At 28.7% G+C, this 19349-nt stretch overlaps 1 protein-coding gene across 1 annotated transcript; it reads right to left on the bottom strand.

Moving 5' to 3' along the window:
- Nucleotides 1–585: 585 nt before the first annotated feature.
- Nucleotides 586–18140, bottom strand: LOC119612592. Its single transcript, XM_037968403.1, has 6 exons — nucleotides 17912–18140; nucleotides 11620–11743; nucleotides 11403–11488; nucleotides 1256–1414; nucleotides 1053–1133; nucleotides 586–913 (listed from the first exon to the last, which is right to left on the bottom strand). The coding sequence occupies exons 1-6, from the start codon at nucleotides 17984–17986 to the stop codon at nucleotides 701–703; spliced, it is 738 nt and encodes a 245-aa protein (XP_037824331.1). The 5' UTR covers nucleotides 17987–18140; the 3' UTR covers nucleotides 586–700.
- Nucleotides 18141–19349: the final 1209 nt, after the last annotated feature.

Raw genomic sequence — 19349 nt, 5'->3', positions numbered from 1 at the left:
GTTAGTTAGTTAGTTAGTTAGTTAGTTAGTTAGTTAGTAGTTAGTTAGTTAGTTAGTTAGTTAGTTAGTTAGTTAGTTAGTTAGTTAGTTAGTTAGTTAGTTAGTAGTTAGTTAGTTAGTTAGTTAGTTAGTAGTTAGTTAGTTAGTTAGTAGTAGTTAGTAGTTAGTTAGTTAGTTAGTTAGTTAGTTAGTTAGTTAGTTAGTTAGTTAGTAGTTAGTTAGTTAGTAGTAGTTAGTTAGTTAGAGCATTCAAACCAACTCCACCAAATTTCATAAAGAAGCATTCCATTGTTGCACCACATTTCGCTTCGATTTTACCACAACATACAGCCGTTTGCAACACTTGTATTTGTCATTTATTTTGGTTTTATTAACAGTTTTTTAACTAATACCAAAGCCTCTTTATAGTGAGTAAAAAATAATTACTCTGACCTGATTTTTACAAAAGGATTATTTATAACATTAATCCTCATCATATACACGTGAATAACACTGTAAACGTTTCAATTCATATTTTTTTTATAATTATAAATAAGAAAGAGAAAATACATATTTTTTATTAATTATATTATGGCATTAATATTTATATAATTATTTACAAGAATTTAAAACAATTCCAATTAAAAGTACCACACTTAACCAGTACAATTCTAAACGTAGCATTCACTCAATAATCCAACATTATTTATTCATTCATTCGCTAAAGATGAGTTTCCGCAGCATCTTCTTCGGGAATGGGCGATATTATTGAACAGTGATGTGATGATGTTAGTGTTAGGAAGCGTGTTGTGGATGGTTGATAATGCGGATGATGATTCAATTGACATGTTTTCATTAAAATCGGTTTCTCTGTGACAGCAACAGTGTCGTTAAATTTATAGCCAGCAGCATCTGATGTCACAACAGTGGTGCACTGTATGAAATAAAATGATAAATTTGTTTTGGTTTTTTTTTTCAGTAATTTTTTGGTTTTCTGTCAAAAATTTATCTTAATTTTAGTTTAATAAATCTAGTTTATTAACAACTAGACATTTATTACGATTATTACTAACATTCGTCTGTGGTATTGTACGATTTGCAACAATATCTTTGTATTCCTGATACTGCGATATGACACAGAGTAAACAATAGGACTGTAAATAAATTATAAATCATAAATCAATTTTAATTTATTATTTTTATTGTTAATGTTTTGTATTTGTATTTGTTTTGTATTATTTGTGTATTTACTATGTATGTATTTACTTTTACTTACATTTAAACAAACAATAAATAAATCTATGGTAAATATAAAACCAACCACAGGATCAAAATTTGCTCTTTTACTGAAAATAAAATAAATGGCATAGAATAGTTCCACACAGACATCACCAATCATTAGCAGTATCCAGGGCAATAGATATTCTCGATTATGCTGTAATGGAGATAAAGTTGATAAAATTGATTAGGTATTATGAACTTCATATTTGAACTATCAAAAAGTAGGTACCGTGGCCTAAAGTTTGAAAAAAAAAATTGGCCAATACCTTACCAAATATAAATACAGTTTTTAAACAATTTAATGAACCACTTTGTACATGATGAGTATTTTATTGTGTTTACTGATTGGATTAGTATGGTGTTACCGATATGAAGATTAAATTTGCAATTTTAATATTTGATTACACACAAAAATAAACATTTAAACAAAAACATTTTATGGAAAATTTATAACAAAAGTATTTATTAAAAGAACTATAAATATAGATTTGTTCATATCAATTTTAGGAATTTCTAAAAATATACATTTGTATTCATATTTTTATACCCTACAACTATAGTGGGGAGGGTATTACATCCACCATGAAGTTTACTAATGGACTCAGAATCATATTCTGTTGTTGACCTAAATTAACATATAAGGCCTCTTTTTGATATTGGGTATAAAAAGTTCGTAATAACACTTTTCTTTATTTTGTTAAAAATTTGTTAAGTTAAAAATAGTTAAAAATTAAAAAATCTACCCAGTAGGGTTTTGGTAGTGCAAAGGTTAAGATAAATACTTGTTTACATTTACATATGTATATGACTTTTTGTTGTTGTTGGAATAAAAAAGGATAATACGGTTGTTTATTTTTATTTCAACAATTTACACTCCATTTGTATGTCCCTCTTAACATGCCTCAAACCTATGCTTAGGGCAAAATAAAAATGTGAAGAAGTTATGTATCTTTTTTAAGAGAAATACTGTGTCTACATATGTATGAATAGTGACATAAAATCAAATAAAAACAATTAAGAGTTGTATAGTCGGCCGTGTCGAATCTTATATACCCTTCACCAAAACGTCAGTACGTATTTTATTACAAAAAAAAAAAAAAAGTACCAGTTGGAAAACGAATCCTTTCATAGATTTCAATGTTTGATTTAATGTTTCTGGATTCTATAATATATAAAGTACATTTGAAGAGCGCAGAAGTACCTAAAAGTTTCCTTTTATAGGTTCTCACCTACTCCGGTCTCTCCACACTTAACTTCTTGTTTCTTGGGTCTATAATAAACTAACTAACTAACTAACTAACTAACTAACTAACTAACTAACTAACTAACTAACTAACTAACTAACTAACTAACTAACTAACTAACTACTAACTAACTAACTAACTAACTAACTAACTAACTAACTAACTAACTAACTAACTAACTAACTAACTAACTAACTAACTAACTACTACTAACTAACTAAACTAACTAACTAACTAACTAACTAACTAACTAACTACTAACTAACTAACTAACTAACTAACTAACTACTAACTAACTAACTAACTAACTACTAACTAACTAACTCTAACTAACTAACTAACTAACTAACTAACTAACTAACTAACTAACTAACTAACTAACTAACTAACTAACTAACTAACTAACTACTACTAACTAACTAACTAACTAACTAACTAACTAACTAACTAACTAACTAACTAACTAACTAACTAACTAACTAAACTAACTAACTAACTAACTACCTAACTAACTAACTAACTAACTACTACTAACTAACTAACTAACTAACTAACTAACTAACTAACTAACTAACTAACTAACTAACTAACTAACTAACTAACTAACTAACTACTAACTAACTACTAACTAACTAACTAACTAACTAACTAACTACTAACTAACTAACTAACTAACTAACTAACTAACTAACTACTAACTAACTAACTAACTAACTAACTAACTAAACTACTAACTAACTAACTAACTAACTAACTAACTAACTAACTAACTAACTAACTAACTAACTAACTAACTAACTAACTAACTAACTAACTAACTAACTAACTAACTAACTAACTAACTAACTAACTACTAACTAACTAACTAACTAACTAACTAACTAACTAACTAACTAACTAACTAACTAACTAACTAACTAACTAACTAACTACTAACTACTAACTAACTAACTAACTAACTAACTAACTAACTAACTAACTAACTAACTAACTCACTAACTAACTAACTAACTAACTAACTACTAACTAACTAACTAACTAACTAACTAACTAACTAACTAACTAACTAACTAACTAACTAACTAACTAACTAACTAACTAACTAACTAACTAACTAACTAACTACTAACTAACTAACTAACTAACTAACAACTAACTAACTACTAACTAACTAACTAACTAACTAACTAACTAACTAACTAACTAACTAACTAACTAACTAACTACTAACTACTAACTAACTAACTACTAACTAACTAACTAACTAACTAACTAACTAACTAACTACTAACTACTAACTAACTAACACTAACTAACTAACTAACTAACTAACTAACTAACTAACTAACTACTAACTAACTAACTAACTAACTACTAACTAACTAACTAACTACTACTACTAACTAACTAACTAACTACCTACTAACTAACTAACTAACTAACTACTAACTAACTAACTAACTAACTAACTAACTAACTACTAACTAACTAACTAACTAACTAACTACTAACTAACTAACTAACTAACTAACTAACTAACTAACTAACTACTAACTAACTAACTAACTAACTAACTAACTACTAACTAACTACTCTAACTAACTAACTAACTACCTAACTAACTAACTAACTAACTACTAACTAACTACTAACTAACTAACTAACTAACTACTAACTAACTAACTACTAACTAACTAACTAACTACTAACTAACTACTAACTAACTACTAACTAACTAACTAACTAACTAACTAACTAACTAACTAACTAACTAACTAACTACTAACTAACTACCTAACTAACTAACTAACTAACTACTAACTAACTACTAACTAACTAACTACTAACTAACTAACTACTAACTACTAACTAACTAACTAACTAACTAACTTAACTAACTAACTACCTAACTAACTAACTACTAACTAACTAACTAACTAACTAACTAACTAACTAACTAACTAAGTAGCTAACTAAGTAACTAACTAAGTAACTAACTAACTAACTAACTAACTACTAACTAACTAACTAACTAACTAACTAACTAACTAACTAACTAACTACTAACTAACTAACTAACTAACTAACTAACTAACTAACTAACTAACTACTAACTAACTACTAACTAACTAAACTACCTAACTAACTAACTAACTAACTACTAACTAACTAACTAACTAACTAACTACCTAACTAACTAACTAACTAACTAACTAACTACTAACTAACTAACTAACTAACTAACTACTAACTACTAACTAACTAACTACTAACTAACTAACTAACTAACTAACTACCTAACTAACTAACTAACTAACTAACTACTAACTAACTAACTAACTAACTAACTAAGTACTAACTAAGTAACTAACTAAGTAACTAACTAACTAACTACTAACTACTAACTAACTAACTAACTACTAACTAACTAACTAACTAACTAACTACTAACTAACTAACTAACTAACTAACTAACTAACTAACTAACTAACTAACTAACTAACTAACTAACTAACTAACTAACTAACTAACTAACTAACTAACTAACTAACTACTACTAACTAACTAACTAACTAACTAATTAACTAACTAACTAACTAACTAACTAACTAACTAACTAACTACTAACTAACTAACTAACTAACTAAACTAACTAACTACTAACTAACTAACTAACTAACTAACTAACTAACTAACTAACTAACTAACTTAGTTAGTTAGTTAGTTACTAACTAACTAACTAACTACTAACTAACTAACTAACTAACTAACTAACTACTAACTAACTAACTACTAACTAACTAACTAACTAACTAACTAACTAAGTAGCTAACTAAGTAACTAACTAAGTAACTAACTAACTACCTAACTAACTAACTAACTAACTAACTAACTAACTAACTAACTAACTAAGTAGCTAACTAAGTAACTAACTAAGTAACTAACTAACTAACTAACTAACTAACTAACTAACTAACTAACTAACTAACTAACTAACTAACTAACTAACTAACTAACTAACTAACTAACTAACTAACTAACTAACTAACTAACTAACTAACTAACTAACTAACTAACTAACTAACTAACTAACTAACTAACTAACTAACTAACTAACTAACTAACTAACTAATTAACTAACTAACTAACTAACTAACTAACTAACTAACTAATTAACTAACTAACTAACTAACTTACTAGCTAACGACCTATTATGTCGAAAGCATGTCTGGCAGAATTCTTGAAGATGTCTCGGGTCTTCAGAAAATTGATTACGACAATTACACAGATAGACAGACAATCAGGCGGACGCACAGACAGACGGACATAGCTTAATCAACTCCGCTATGTCGGAATGTATATAGTTTATAGGGTCGGAAATTTATATTATAGAAACTAAAAACGGAATGACAAACTTATATTTAAACATACATATGTATGTCCTGCTCACGAGGGTGAAGAGTATAAAAAAACAAGTACATATTCATACTCATAAAAACTTTTTGAAATTTTATTGATTTTTCTTTAACACTACATCATGCTTATTTATAAAATATGTATGTTTACTCTAGAACTCTTCAAGTGTAAATTACAGTTCCAGAAAAAAAGGATAAAATTTGCAAAACAGAAAGTCCTTTAAGGTTGAAATTTAATATCAAAAGTAAACAATATTTAAACGTTACTACTTGTGCATAGATATTGGAAAAAGAATTTACCTAAAAAATATTTTTTTAAAAAACTATTATTTAGTTTTGGTAAATGTTTGTAATTTAATAAACAAACTATGCTACAATAGGTAACTGTTCTATGCCGGTCAATAAGAAACATAAATACCCTTCACCTATAAGTTAGTTTTCTATTAACACTTCGAATACCCAGAAAAAACTTTACTTAAACGGTAAGCAGGCAGGTATTTGGAATAGTTTTTATATAAAAGTATATATCAGTGTTTTCATAACTACTGACCACTAACTTCTTGTTTGTTATACAGTTATACAGACAGTTCTGCAGAAAGTCCATCTCCTGAGATGAGATGGAGACAGCTGTCTGCAGAAAACTTCTTATTACTGCCCCACAGGAGAAAACAGAGGTTATTAGGTATTGGTGGGATGGGAGTAGTTCTTTATTATTGCTTCATGAGCCCACCTGATATGGGTGTCCAAATCCGGCCCTCATGGGTCCATACACATAAGACTTTGCAAAAACATGGTAATGACTTGTGCTTACTCAAAAACTTACTTTTCAATGACTACTACATACAGTCTGCATTACTTAGAAAGAGTCTAGTAATGACTTTTAAATAACTATAAACGTAAGTACTTACTTTTTAGTCTTGAAATTTTGTTAGAGAATATTGTTTTTTTACAAAAAATTAAGAATTTTTTTTATCTAAAATCAAAAAACTTTTCTTACTCCTTATTTGCAATCGATCTTATCTAACTCCCCACTTGTAAGCCAGCGTGGTAAGTACTTGCCTCCAACCGCATGGAGCCAAATATGCAACAAAAATATACTGTTATGTGCAACAAATGCAACATAATGTGAAACATGCAAAAATATGCCTTAAATAGCCAAATGTGTAGTAACAAATCGTTGCCAAAATTCATTAAAATGTCTGAAGTGTCCATAAACATATCCTTATACAGAAACTTACCCTTATCACGAAATTAAAAGGTAAAAAAATCTTATTTGAAAAAAAATGAAACTGAAACCACCATTCAGTTTTTTAAACCAGGGTTTTTAATAGTTCATACTTTACAACGTTTATTATCATATTTACTTACGACTTTAAATTTCATATTTTTATGATGTTGAAAAACTATAACGTATTTAGTTGATAATTCCTTTACTTTTAGGAATAACTTCATAAAATATGCAGATAATTACAGCTATTAAATGTGCGTTTTTAATGCTAAAGTTATTTTACTTAATTAATTTAATCGTCTTTACTACTTTACTTATATTCGTGCATAACAATAGAATGAACTCTATTGTTTTTAATATCTTTAAAAGCTTCAAAGAAATTATGTCCCATAATAATAACACACAAACTACAGTTGCGATCATAAAATTTGTAACTTATGTAAAAATGCTAAAAATTTTAAAAAATTAAAATTAAAAAAATCCAACAAACCAAGAAATTTGTTAGTTAAAAAAGTATTCCATGAACTCGTTATTTCTTAAAAGTTGTAAATAGACATTATTTCCTTTCTATGTATGTGTGGCGTTCTCAACAAGCATTCACTAAACTTGTTCTAGTTCATACATGTTTATGCTTAAAAATACATTTTATTACTTTTATTAAAAAAGTTTTTGTAAACTAATGTTAATGAAATTCAACATAATTTAAGGTATTTTACTACAAAAAACTCACGAAAAACGTTTATTTTGCTTATAGTTTTGGGAACTATTAAAAACTTTAACTGTTCTATGCATTTAATTTAATAAATTTGTTTTAACTTAATTATACAGAAAAATGTTTTTATTTATGAAAAACATTCTAAACTATAATATTTATATTATTTAAAAAAAAGAACCAACAAAATATAATTATGTAATGATTATAAGTGGAACCCTTTAATGCCAAAAAAAAGGAAACATGTTTAAACGTCAAAGTTCAAAATAGTCCAACCGCTAATATTTTCTCGAAATAATCTCTTTTTTATGGGAACCAAAAAAGTTATAACTTTCTCAGTTTCATATCTTGCAAACCGTTCTTCATCTTTAAAATGAAAATCGCAAAAAACTTTAAAAAATTAAATTTTTTAGCTTTTTTCCCCTAATATACTTCTATACGTATACTTAATATTTGTAATATGTATAAATCATTAACACGTATACGTACAAGTGTGCAGTGCAATTGCACAATGTAAAACTTTTCACTTTAAATGAAACAATTAAGATGTAGTTATACCCTACACCACTTTAGTGGGGAGGATATATTGGATTTGTGCTGATGTTTGTAACATACAAAAATATTCGTCCTAGGCCTTAAAGTATCCAATCGGCTTAGAATCGTTTTCTGAGTCGATTAAGCTATGTCCGTCCGTCTGGATGGCTGTCTGTCCATGTAAACCTTGTGCGCAAGGTACAGGTCGCAATTTTCAAGATAATTGGATGAAATTTGGCACGCATGTTTTATTTGACCCAAAGACGAAGCCTATTGAAAATCGGTCCATTATTTCACCTAGCCCCCATAGAACAGAACTCCCCGAAAAGGGCTTCTGAGCTCATAATTATGTTAAATATACAGATATATCAATAAAATACGGCACAACTAAGTTTTATAGAAGTCTTGATGATCCTGCCAAATTTCATAAAGATCGGGCCCCATTTGACCCAAGCTCCCATACAAAGTCCCCTTCAGAAAATTTCTTGAATGTCCCAAACTAACTTATAAACACAAATATAGCGATGAAATTCAGCACAATAAAATATTATGTAAATATAAATATATATAAAGCCTCTTTCAGAAAATTTGTTTTTCATCCATAAATTGCTTTACTACTTTGCCTCAGAGAGTAAATCAAAATTTTGAACGGTTTGCTAGATATAAGCCTGAGAAACTGATAAGTTTTTTGCAAAAATGAATTCCTCAATTTCTCCATCACATCTATGATTTGATATATCGTGTAATAAGGTTTGAAAAAAAAAGCAATTTTTTAGCCTTTTTGAGACATTATATCGTTATAACAACTTTATTTATAAATTCCGCCAACTTTAAAATAGAGTCTTAACATCTGACATATCTTCTCTCTTAATGGAGTTATCTTGCTGGATATAACAATAAATTGACAAAAACTATATTTTTCTTACATTTTGTCTATATTTTGCAAAAAAAACTTATACATTTAAATTTTTCCTATGAAAACACATTTTGAATTGTTTAAAAATTTGCTGTAGTTTCTGAGATATCATCCGTTAAAGTTGACGGACGGACAGACATTGTTAAGTCGAATCAACAAGTGATTTGGAGTCAATTGGAACACCCATAGATAGGTGTGAATGCAATATTTTTGTTCGTTATAAACAATATATACAAAGCATAATACCCCCTGAACTATAGTAGTGTAGGGTATAAATACCATGAATATAGCGCACACCATGAGTTTTAAAGATTTAAGTGAAGATATCTCGAATAATAAAGAAGATAAGTCACATGTTAGGACTTTATTTTAAAGTTGACAGAATGGACATTCAGATGACATACAATATTTTATAAATAAAGTTGTCTTGGCGCTGTTATAACATCTCAAAATGGGCCAAAACTGGCCTTTTTTTTAAATTTCAGGACATGATATCTCAAATCCTAGATATGAAGGTTAAAATCTAAGGTCATATTCGGATTCAGCACGGCTCAATCCTTTCGAAACTTTTCAGGGTTTCGACTTTTTCAAATTTTGTCGGCCGGTCTAATCTGTATGGAAACTGTGGTATCTTTAGATGGTAATAATTCACGGACCTTGAATAAATTGAAATTTTTGGGATTGCGAAACATACCGGGTACAGCATTTCATTTTTAGCTGTAACTTAAATTTCTACAATATAATTTTCCGACCCCATAAAGTGTAATATATTCTCGATTCTTATAAAGAGTGGAATCGATTAAGCTATATATGTCTGTTTGTCTTCGGTATTCAAATCTTCAATAATTCTATCAGACATGATTTCGAGAAGACAAATTTTGGTACTTTTTTGTTCTTTATCTTTATAAAATTTAGAACATATAATGCAGGACTTTTTGGTACTATTATTTTCTTCAAAAGGTACTTTTTGAATGTTTTTAATATTGAATCTAGGGACGCAAAATTAAACACTATTCTGGTACTTTTTCATCATTCAAATTATACTTTGTTGGTTTTTTGAACTTAGAAACATAAAATCATACATATAGGATCCTGATAGAAAGGACATTTATAAGACTAAATTTTTGTACGATTTTTTTGTTCAATTGGTACTCTTTGAATCTTTTTATACCCTACAACACTATAGTGGGGAGGGTATTATACGTTTGTGCTGATGTTTGTAAAGTATACCGATCGATTCAGAATCACTTTTTGAGTCGATTAAGACAAGTCCGTCCGTTCGGCTGGCTGTAAACCTTGTGCGCAAGGTACAGGACGCAATTTTCAAGATAATTTGATGAAATTTGGACCAAACATGTTTTTTGGCACAGGGACGAAGCCTATTGAAAATGGTTGAAATCGGTCCATTATTTCACCTAGCCCCCATACAACCGTACCTCCCGATTTGGGCTTTTTATGCCGTAATTACGTCAAATATACTATTATCTCTCTAAAAATTGGCACAAATATATTTTATATAAGTATAAATGACACTGCAGATTTTCGTAATGATCGGCCCTTATTTGACCCTAGCCCCCACACAAACCCCCCTTCAAAAAATGTCTTAAACGTCTAAAATTGACTTGTAACCATTTGTATCGCAATGAAACTCAACATAACTAACTGTTATTTAAAAATATATCCTTTTCCCAAATTGAATGAGTATCGGCCCATGTTTGACCTATACTCCTAAATAATTAAATATTTATATTTAGAAAATTAGTTTTTTTATCAATAAATTGCTTAAATACTTTGGAATTAAGGTAAAATTCAACATAAAAGTTTCTTTATGAAAAATAAATTTTTTTAAAATATACTCATGGTGTAGGGTATTATATGGTCGGCCATGCCCGACTATACTTTCCTACTTGTTTAATATTAAACCTAGAAACATAGAATTAAACACGCAGCGTCCAGACTGAATGAAAACCTATCAAAGTGAACTTTCTGGTACTTTTTCGTGTTCCAACTGGTATTTTTTATTTTTGTAATAAAATATGTACGTTTCTAAATGAACCTTTAATCTAAATTATGTCAATGTCATAAAACTTACCCTTTTTAAACCATACAGCAATATTATCGATGAGGCTACTAGTCCCATCGAACATATAAAGACTATTATGTTAAATATCACATGAGCTATAGAAAAATAAAAAAATATTTATTATTAATTTATTAACACAGAAAACATAAAAAATCACAACATTATGTCCGTAAAAAAAAGTAAAATATATAATAAACTAAATAAGAATGAAATAAATGTCCCTTACTTTCTGTTATATCGCCCTTTTCAATAATGGTCTCTCCTTTGGGTGTGTGACGACGGCCCACCAAATAATCCCACTCATCTTTTACATAAATGAGCAATATTAAGCTGGAGAAGGCAAAATATATCTGTAATGAAAAATAAATAATTGTGGAAATTTATTGGTGTTTATGTATATGGGGACAAGGAAAAATAAGAAGATGATGACGATGATGATCATGATGATGCTTATGGACTTTATTAATGAAAACGTATTAAGGTACTAAGGTTTGTGTGGGAAATATAGAGATTTTCAATGAATAAGAAAGTACTTAATGCAGACATACATACATACATATGTATGTATTTATGTATTAATATTAATGACACATCTTTATGGATTTATTACAAATATTTATGTAAATTGAATGGCTATTTGTGATAAAATTGTTTATATTTATGCAAATTTTAGGAAAATTATTTACGCAAATATTATTAGAGCTACATTGTAGAATAGTTTTCAAACAATGTTATTAATTAAACAAAAATACCTATAAATTGTTATATATCATTAAATTGAGCCATTTAACTTATGCCACAATTTATTAAAATCATTTATTAAATATGTAAATTACATTTTTATATTTATAATCCCAACACTTCAATAAGTTTGTAAATCAGTTTGTAGCACTTCGAAATGTTCTTATATTATGTGTCTTTATATAATTCTAAAATAATCTAGCCGTCTGTAAAACTGTTTGAAAGGCACAAACAGAAAGAACTAGCAGGATTCTTAATTCCTTATTCTTATTCTTTATACAAGGTCTGGTTCACAAAATGACTTACACAAAAAACTGGTCTATACTCAATTCTATAGGCTGATCTTTAGTCAAGGCTATAGACTGATCTACAGTCACAGCAATAGAATGAACTATAGTAAAGACTATAGACTGATCTATAGTCAAGACTATAGACTGATCTATAGTCATGACTATAGACTGATCTATAGTCAAGATTATAGACTGATCTATAGTCAAGATTATAGACTGATCTATAGTTAAGTCTATAGACTGATCTATAGTTAAGACTATAAACTGATCTGAACTATAAGACTATAGACTGAACTATAGTCAAGACTCCAGACTGCACTATAGTTAATACTATAGACTGATATATAGTCAAGACGATAGACTGATATATAGTGAAAACTATAGACTGGGGTATAGTCAAGACTATAGACTGAAATATAGTCAGTACTATAGACAGGTCTACAGTCAAAACTATAATCTAGTACATAGTCAAGACTACAGACTGACCTATAGTCAAGACTACAGACTGATCTATAGTCAAGACTACAGACTGATCTATGGTCAAGACTATAGACTGATCTATAGTCGAGACTATAGACTGATCTATAGTCAAGACTATAGACTGATCTATAGTCAAGACTGTAGACTGATCGATAGTCAAGACTATAGACTGATCTATAGTCAAGATTATAGACTGATCTATAGTCAAGATTATGGGCTGATCTATATTCAAGGCAATAGACCGAACTATAGTCAAGACTATAGACAGGACAATAGTCAAGACCATAAACTGAACTATAGACAATAGTATAAACTGGTCCATAGTCAAAACTAAAGACTGGTCTATAGTCAAAACTATAGACTGAAAAATAGTCAATACTATAGATAGGTATATAGTCATTACTATAGACAGGTCTATAGTAAAAACTATAATCTAGTCTATAGTCAAGTCTATAGACTGATCTATAGTCAAGACTATAGACTGAGCTATAGTCAAGCCTATAGACTGAACTATAGTCAAGACTATAGACTGAATTATAGTCAATACGATTGGTATATAGTCAAATCTACATATATCTACACAGTGGTCTATAGTCAAGACTATAGACTGATCTATAGAGAAGACTATATACTGAACTATAGTCAAGACTTTGTGCTAAACTAATGTTAAGGCTATAAACCGATCTATAATCAAGACTATAGACTGAACTATAGTTAATACTATACCCTGGTATATAGTCCAAACTATACACTTGACTATAGTTAATTCTTGACTATAGACTAGTTTATAGTCAAGACTATAGACTGAAACTGTTCTGTTATAGACTGGTCTGTAATCGAAACTATAAACTGGACTATAGTCATTTCGATATAGTCGATAAGTGAAGACAATAGACCGATCTTTAGTCTACACTATAGACTGATCTATAGTCTACACTATAAAGTGATCTATAGTCTACACTATAGACTGATCTACACTATAGTCAAGACTATAGTCTATAGTCTAAAATTATACAAATCAAATTAATGTGTAAAATGTAAAACTAAATTCCAACAGATTCGGTGTTTAATTAGCCTCAGTTTATATACTGGGCCACTTTTCGGTATTCGTTTTAAATTTATAATGTATGTAAAATAAAACCTGGTTAAAGTTAATTCAGATAATAATTATGTATGTATATTTCTTGTATACATAATTAGGAAAAAACAAATATTTCCCTAATTAAACTCTAATTTACCAGAACATTTAAATGGAAAATATAAATATTTCAGTTTATCAAAACAAAAATTATTATATTTTATAGAAAACTAAAACTTATTCGAAAAAAAAAACCTATAAAATACTGATAGAAACATTTTTTTGTTACATAAACACATCATAAAAGGTTTCATTGCTGAAACGTGTTTGGTTTTACAGCAAAAAAAAAAAATGAAATTGTATATTGATAGTAAAACAAGATTAAAAAAAGTTTTTGCCAACCTTTAATAAAAATAAACTATAACAAGTGCCTGAATTATATTCAACTGTATTGAATCATATAAAAACATCTCACTTTAATAGTATGTATATCAGAACAGCAACTTTTTTATACTTAATTTGATGCAACATTTCTTGGCAGTTCAACACTATCGGTCACATAGTTCAAACATTAAGGGGAATATTCGGACCAATGGGGATTAATGCTCTTGAATTATGGATGGATATCTCGTTACTTGATCATAATTTGACCATCGTCAGAGCTCTTGCTATCCTTAAGTTAGAACCAGAATCTATCAATAAAGTCTTTGAAAATTGGATCAACAGGAAGCTACTGGGCATAACCCAGTAAAAAGATTGTTAACTGAAATTAACACTCAGTCTCAGTTAATAACAAAGTTTTCACATAAAAAACAACAGTAAAAACATAAATTGCTTTTGACCACAGAAATTTACTCACGTATATTATTTCACAAATAAAAATGTTTGCATGAAGACACGCTTTAATACATAAAATGCTATATAAGTATATGTGTATATTCATATATGAATTTTCGATGTGCGTAACGAAATAGCAAACCACATTAAAATCGTGGTTTATTGCGCAAAACCATCAAAGTTTTCCGATAGTGAATTGAAATGACAAAAATCAATCAAACTATTTGTGTTAAAAGGATATTCATATATATTAGTGTGGTGCCGTTTGTTTGAGGAAAAACTAAAATACTGATGTTCCCAAAAAATTAACAATTATTAATACTAGGTTCAATATTAAGGTATATCCAGTTTTTTCCATATTTCACACAAATTCATATTATGAAAGTTTGATGTCTAGTGATAGGTTTTTGAGAGGCACTCAATGACGTATTAGAAATATAAAAGTCAAGACAAAAATTTAGAGAAATAGCATGATAGAATGAACTATGTTTTCATTTTCGGCGGAAACTTCAGTAACTTCCATTTTGTGGCCAGCTTAATACATAAAATAAACTATTATAAAACGGAAACTATAAATAAATTTTATGGTTATACAAAATATGTTTCCAATACGCAGTTTATCACAGTCATGGAAAATTTAGTACTTTAGTACTTTTGATATCGTGAAATAGTGCGGACATTTTCGGTACATTTGATAACTTATAGTCTAGTCTACAGTCTAGTCCTAGTCTAGTTCTATAGTCTAGTCTATAGTCTAGTCTATAGTCTAGTCTATAGTCTAGTCTATAGTCTAGTCTATAGTCTAGTCTATAGTCTAGTCTATAGTCTAGTCTATAGTCCTAGTCTATAGTCTAGTCTATAGTCCTAGTCTATAGTCTAGTCTATAGTCTAGTCTATAGTCTAGTCTATAGTCTAGTCTATAGTCTAGTCTAGAGTCTAGTCTAGTCTACTATAGTCTAGTCTATAGTCTAGTCTATAGTCTAGTCTATAGTCTAGTCTAGTCTATAGTCTAGTCTACAGTCTAGTCTACAGTCTAGTCTATAGTCTAGTCTACAGTCTAGTCTACAGTCTAGTCTATAGTCTTGTCTATAGTCTAGTCTATAGTCTAGTCTATAGTCTAGTCTATAGTCTAGTCTATAGTCTAGTCTATAGTCCAGTCTATAGTCTAGTCTATAGTCTAGTCTATAGTCTAGTCTATAGTCTAGTCTATAGTCTAGTCTATAGTCCAGTCTATAGTCTAGTCTATAGTCTAGTCTATAGTCTAGTCTATAGTCTAGTCTATAGTCTAGTCTATAGTCTAGTCTATAGTCTATAGTCTAGTCTATAGTCTAGTCTATAGTCTAATCTATAGTCTAGTCTAGTCTATAGTCTAGTCTAGTCTATAGTCTATAGTCTAGTCTAGTCTATAGTCTAGTCTAGTCTATAGTCTAGTCTATAGTCTAGTCTATAGTCTAGTCTATAGTCTAGTCTAGTCTAGTCTATAGTCTAGTCTAGTCTATAGTCTAGTCTAGTCTATAGTCTAGTCTAGTCTATAGTCTAGTCTATAGTCTAGTCTATAGTCTAGTCTATAGTCTAGTCTATAGTCTAGTCTATAGTCTAGTCTATAGTCTAGTCTATAGTCTAGTCTATAGTCTAGTCTATAGTCTAGTCTATAGTCTAGTCTATAGTCTAGTCTATAGTCTAGTCTATAGTCTAGTCTATAGTCTAGTCTATAGTCTAGTCTATAGTCTAGTCTAGTCTATAGTCTAGTCTATAGTCTAGTCTAGTCTATAGTCTAGTCTATAGTCTAGTCTAGTCTATAGTCTAGTCTATAGTCTAGTCTATAGTCTAGTCTATAGTCTAGTCTATAGTCTAGTCTATAGCTAGTCTATAGTCTAGTCTATAGTCTAGTCTATAGTCTAGTCTATAGTCTAGTCTATAGTCTAGTCTATAGTCTAGTCTATAGTCTAGTCTATAGTCTAGTCTATAGTCTAGTCTATAGTCTAGTCTATAGTCTAGTCTATAGTCTAGTCTATAGTCTAGTCTATAGTCTAGTCTATAGTCTAGTCTATAGTCTAGTCTATAGTCTAGTCTATAGTCTAGTCTAGTCTAGTCTATATAGTCTAGTCTATAGTCTAGTCTATAGTCTAGTCTATAGTCTAGTCTATAGTCTAGTCTATAGTCTAGTCTATAGTCTAGTCTATAGTCTAGTCTATAGTCTAGTCTATAGTCTAGTCTAGTCTAGTCTATAGTCTAGTCTATAGTCTAGTCTATAGTCTAGTCTATAGTCTAGTCTATAGTCTAGTCTATAGTCTAGTCTATAGTCTAGTCTATAGTCTAGTCTATAGTCTAGTCTATAGTCTAGTCTATAGTCTAGTCTATAGTCTAGTCTATAGTCTAGTCTATAGTCTAGTCTATAGTCTAGTCTATAGTCTAGTCTATAGTCTAGTCTATAGTCTAGTCTATAGTCTATAGTCTAGTCTATAGTCTAGTCTATAGTCTAGTCTATAGTCTAGTCTATAGTCTAGTCTATAGTCTAGTCTATAGTCTAGTCTATAGTCTAGTCTATAGTCTAGTCTATAGTCTAGTCTATAGTCTAGTCTATAGTCTAGTCTATAGTCTAGTCTATAGTCTAGTCTATAGTCTAGTCTATAGTCTAGTCTATAGTCTAGTCTATAGTCTAGTCTATAGTCTAGTCTATAGTCTAGTCTATAGTCTAGTCTATAGTCTAGTCTATAGTCTAGTCTATAGTCTAGTCTATAGTCTAGTCTATAGTCTAGTCTATAGTCTAGTCTATAGTCTAGTCTAGTCTATAGTCTAGTCTATAGTCTAGTCTATAGTCTAGTCTATAGTCTAGTCTATAGTCTAGTCTATAGTCTAGTCTATAGTCTAGTCTATAGTCTAGTCTATAGTCTAGTCTATAGTCTAGTCTAGTCTATAGTCTAGTCTATAGTCTAGTCTATAGTCTAGTCTATAGTCTAGTCTATAGTCTAGTCTATAGTCTAGTCTATAGTCTAGTCTATAGTCTATATGTAGCAAACTCAATAAATCCTCCATTTAATTTAATTGCTGTTATAAAAAATAAGAAAATATTTTATAACAATTGCACTTACCATCGTATAAATGGCACAGGCAACACTTCCATTCCAGACATTCTTGAAAAAGCAACAGGATTTCATAATGACCATTTTAACTTAAAATTTTTTCTCAATTATTTACATCATTAATTCCACACAAAAACACTTACTAGGCAACAGATTAATAAATATATTTACATTTTTTCTCAGAATATTTATTTTTTTATCTTTGTTGTTATTCCTTTTTAACACTTTTTTTCTTGAGTATTTTCGTTTCAATTTTTAATTAATTTCATGAAAAAACAAAAAATTTGCATTTGTTGACATTGTATCCATTTATACAGGTGTGTGTGTGTGTGTGTAATTATAATACTAACACTTATATCTGCGAACGATAAGCATTAGTTGGAAGTATTAATTTTTATTTCCGCCGTAAATATTTCTACTTCCGTTTAGCATAAACACGTTTACTTAAGTTTAATATTTATATCCGTTATTCAGATTCTTTAGATGCTGAAAACTCCGCGGTTTAAATAGTACTAACTGCTTTTAATTGTAATAAGTTAAAGTAAAGTATCTTTCTGTCATGAGCTGCATATGGCGGTTGCGAGAATTTATGAATGAAAAGCTTAGCGCATGCTAACTAGAAAAGCTTTTTTGCTTCGTGTTTCGAAATTCGTATATTCCCGGCTTTTTTGACCCAAATGTTTGTTTTGCGCGTAAACACCGCAAATGTTGCGTTAAAAAACTACTTTATTATTTATAAACCACTACTAAATACTACGAATACTTAGAGGGATTATAAGGGTTTTCAGAACCTGGTTTTTATTATCAAAAAATTCGATATTATAAATTTTTCATATTTTTTATAGAAAAATTTCGATATTATTTTTTCTATAGAAAAATTGTTTTTCTATAGAAATTTCGACATTACAGTTTTTTCTATAGAAAAGTTCGATATTATAGTTTTTTCTATAGAAAAATGTTGATTTTGTAAGTTTTCTATAGAAAAATTTCGATATTTAAATTTTTTGGAAAAAAAATTTCGTATTTTAAATTTTTTGAGAGAAAAATTTCGTATTTTAAATCTTTGAGAGACAAATTTCGTATTTTAAACTTTTCTATAGACAAATTTCGATATTGTAATTTTTTTTATAGAAAAATTTCGATATTGTAATTTTTTCTATAGAAAAATCTCGATATTGTAATTTTTTCTATAGAAAAATCTCGATATTGTAATTTTTTCTATAGAAAAATTTCCATATTATAATTTTTTCTATAGAAAAATTTCGATATTGTAATTTTTTTCTATAGAAAAATTTTGATATTGTAATTTTTTTCTATAGAAAAATTTTGATATTGTAATTTTTTTCTATAGAAAAATTTTGATATTGTAATTTTTTTCTATAGAAAAATTTCGATATTGTAATTTTTTTCTATAGAAAAATTTCGATATTGTAATTTTTTTTCTATA

The sequence above is a fragment of the Lucilia sericata genome, unplaced genomic scaffold (genome assembly GCF_015586225.1).
Source record: "Lucilia sericata isolate MDLA Ls3-8-SP2 unplaced genomic scaffold, ASM1558622v1 Contig001749F_arrow, whole genome shotgun sequence".
Lineage (NCBI taxonomy): Eukaryota > Metazoa > Arthropoda > Insecta > Diptera > Calliphoridae > Lucilia > Lucilia sericata.
The sequence above is the reverse complement of the archived record's forward strand: the minus strand, read 5'-3'. Positions and strand labels throughout refer to the sequence as shown.

Bases quoted from the DNA above. Each gene is read 5' to 3' on its own strand.
- LOC119612592 (XM_037968403.1), bottom strand. From the start codon at position 17,986: ATGGTCATTATGAAATCCTGTTGCTTTTTCAAGAATGTCTGGAATGGA. The intron at 11,489-11,619 runs GTAAGGGACATT...ATTTTTCTATAG, and splicing joins AAAGGGCGATATAACAGAAA to CTCATGTGATATTTAACATA. The intron at 1,415-11,402 runs GTAAGTTTTATG...TCTCCATTACAG, and splicing joins TGCTGTATGGTTTAAAAAGG to CATAATCGAGAATATCTATT.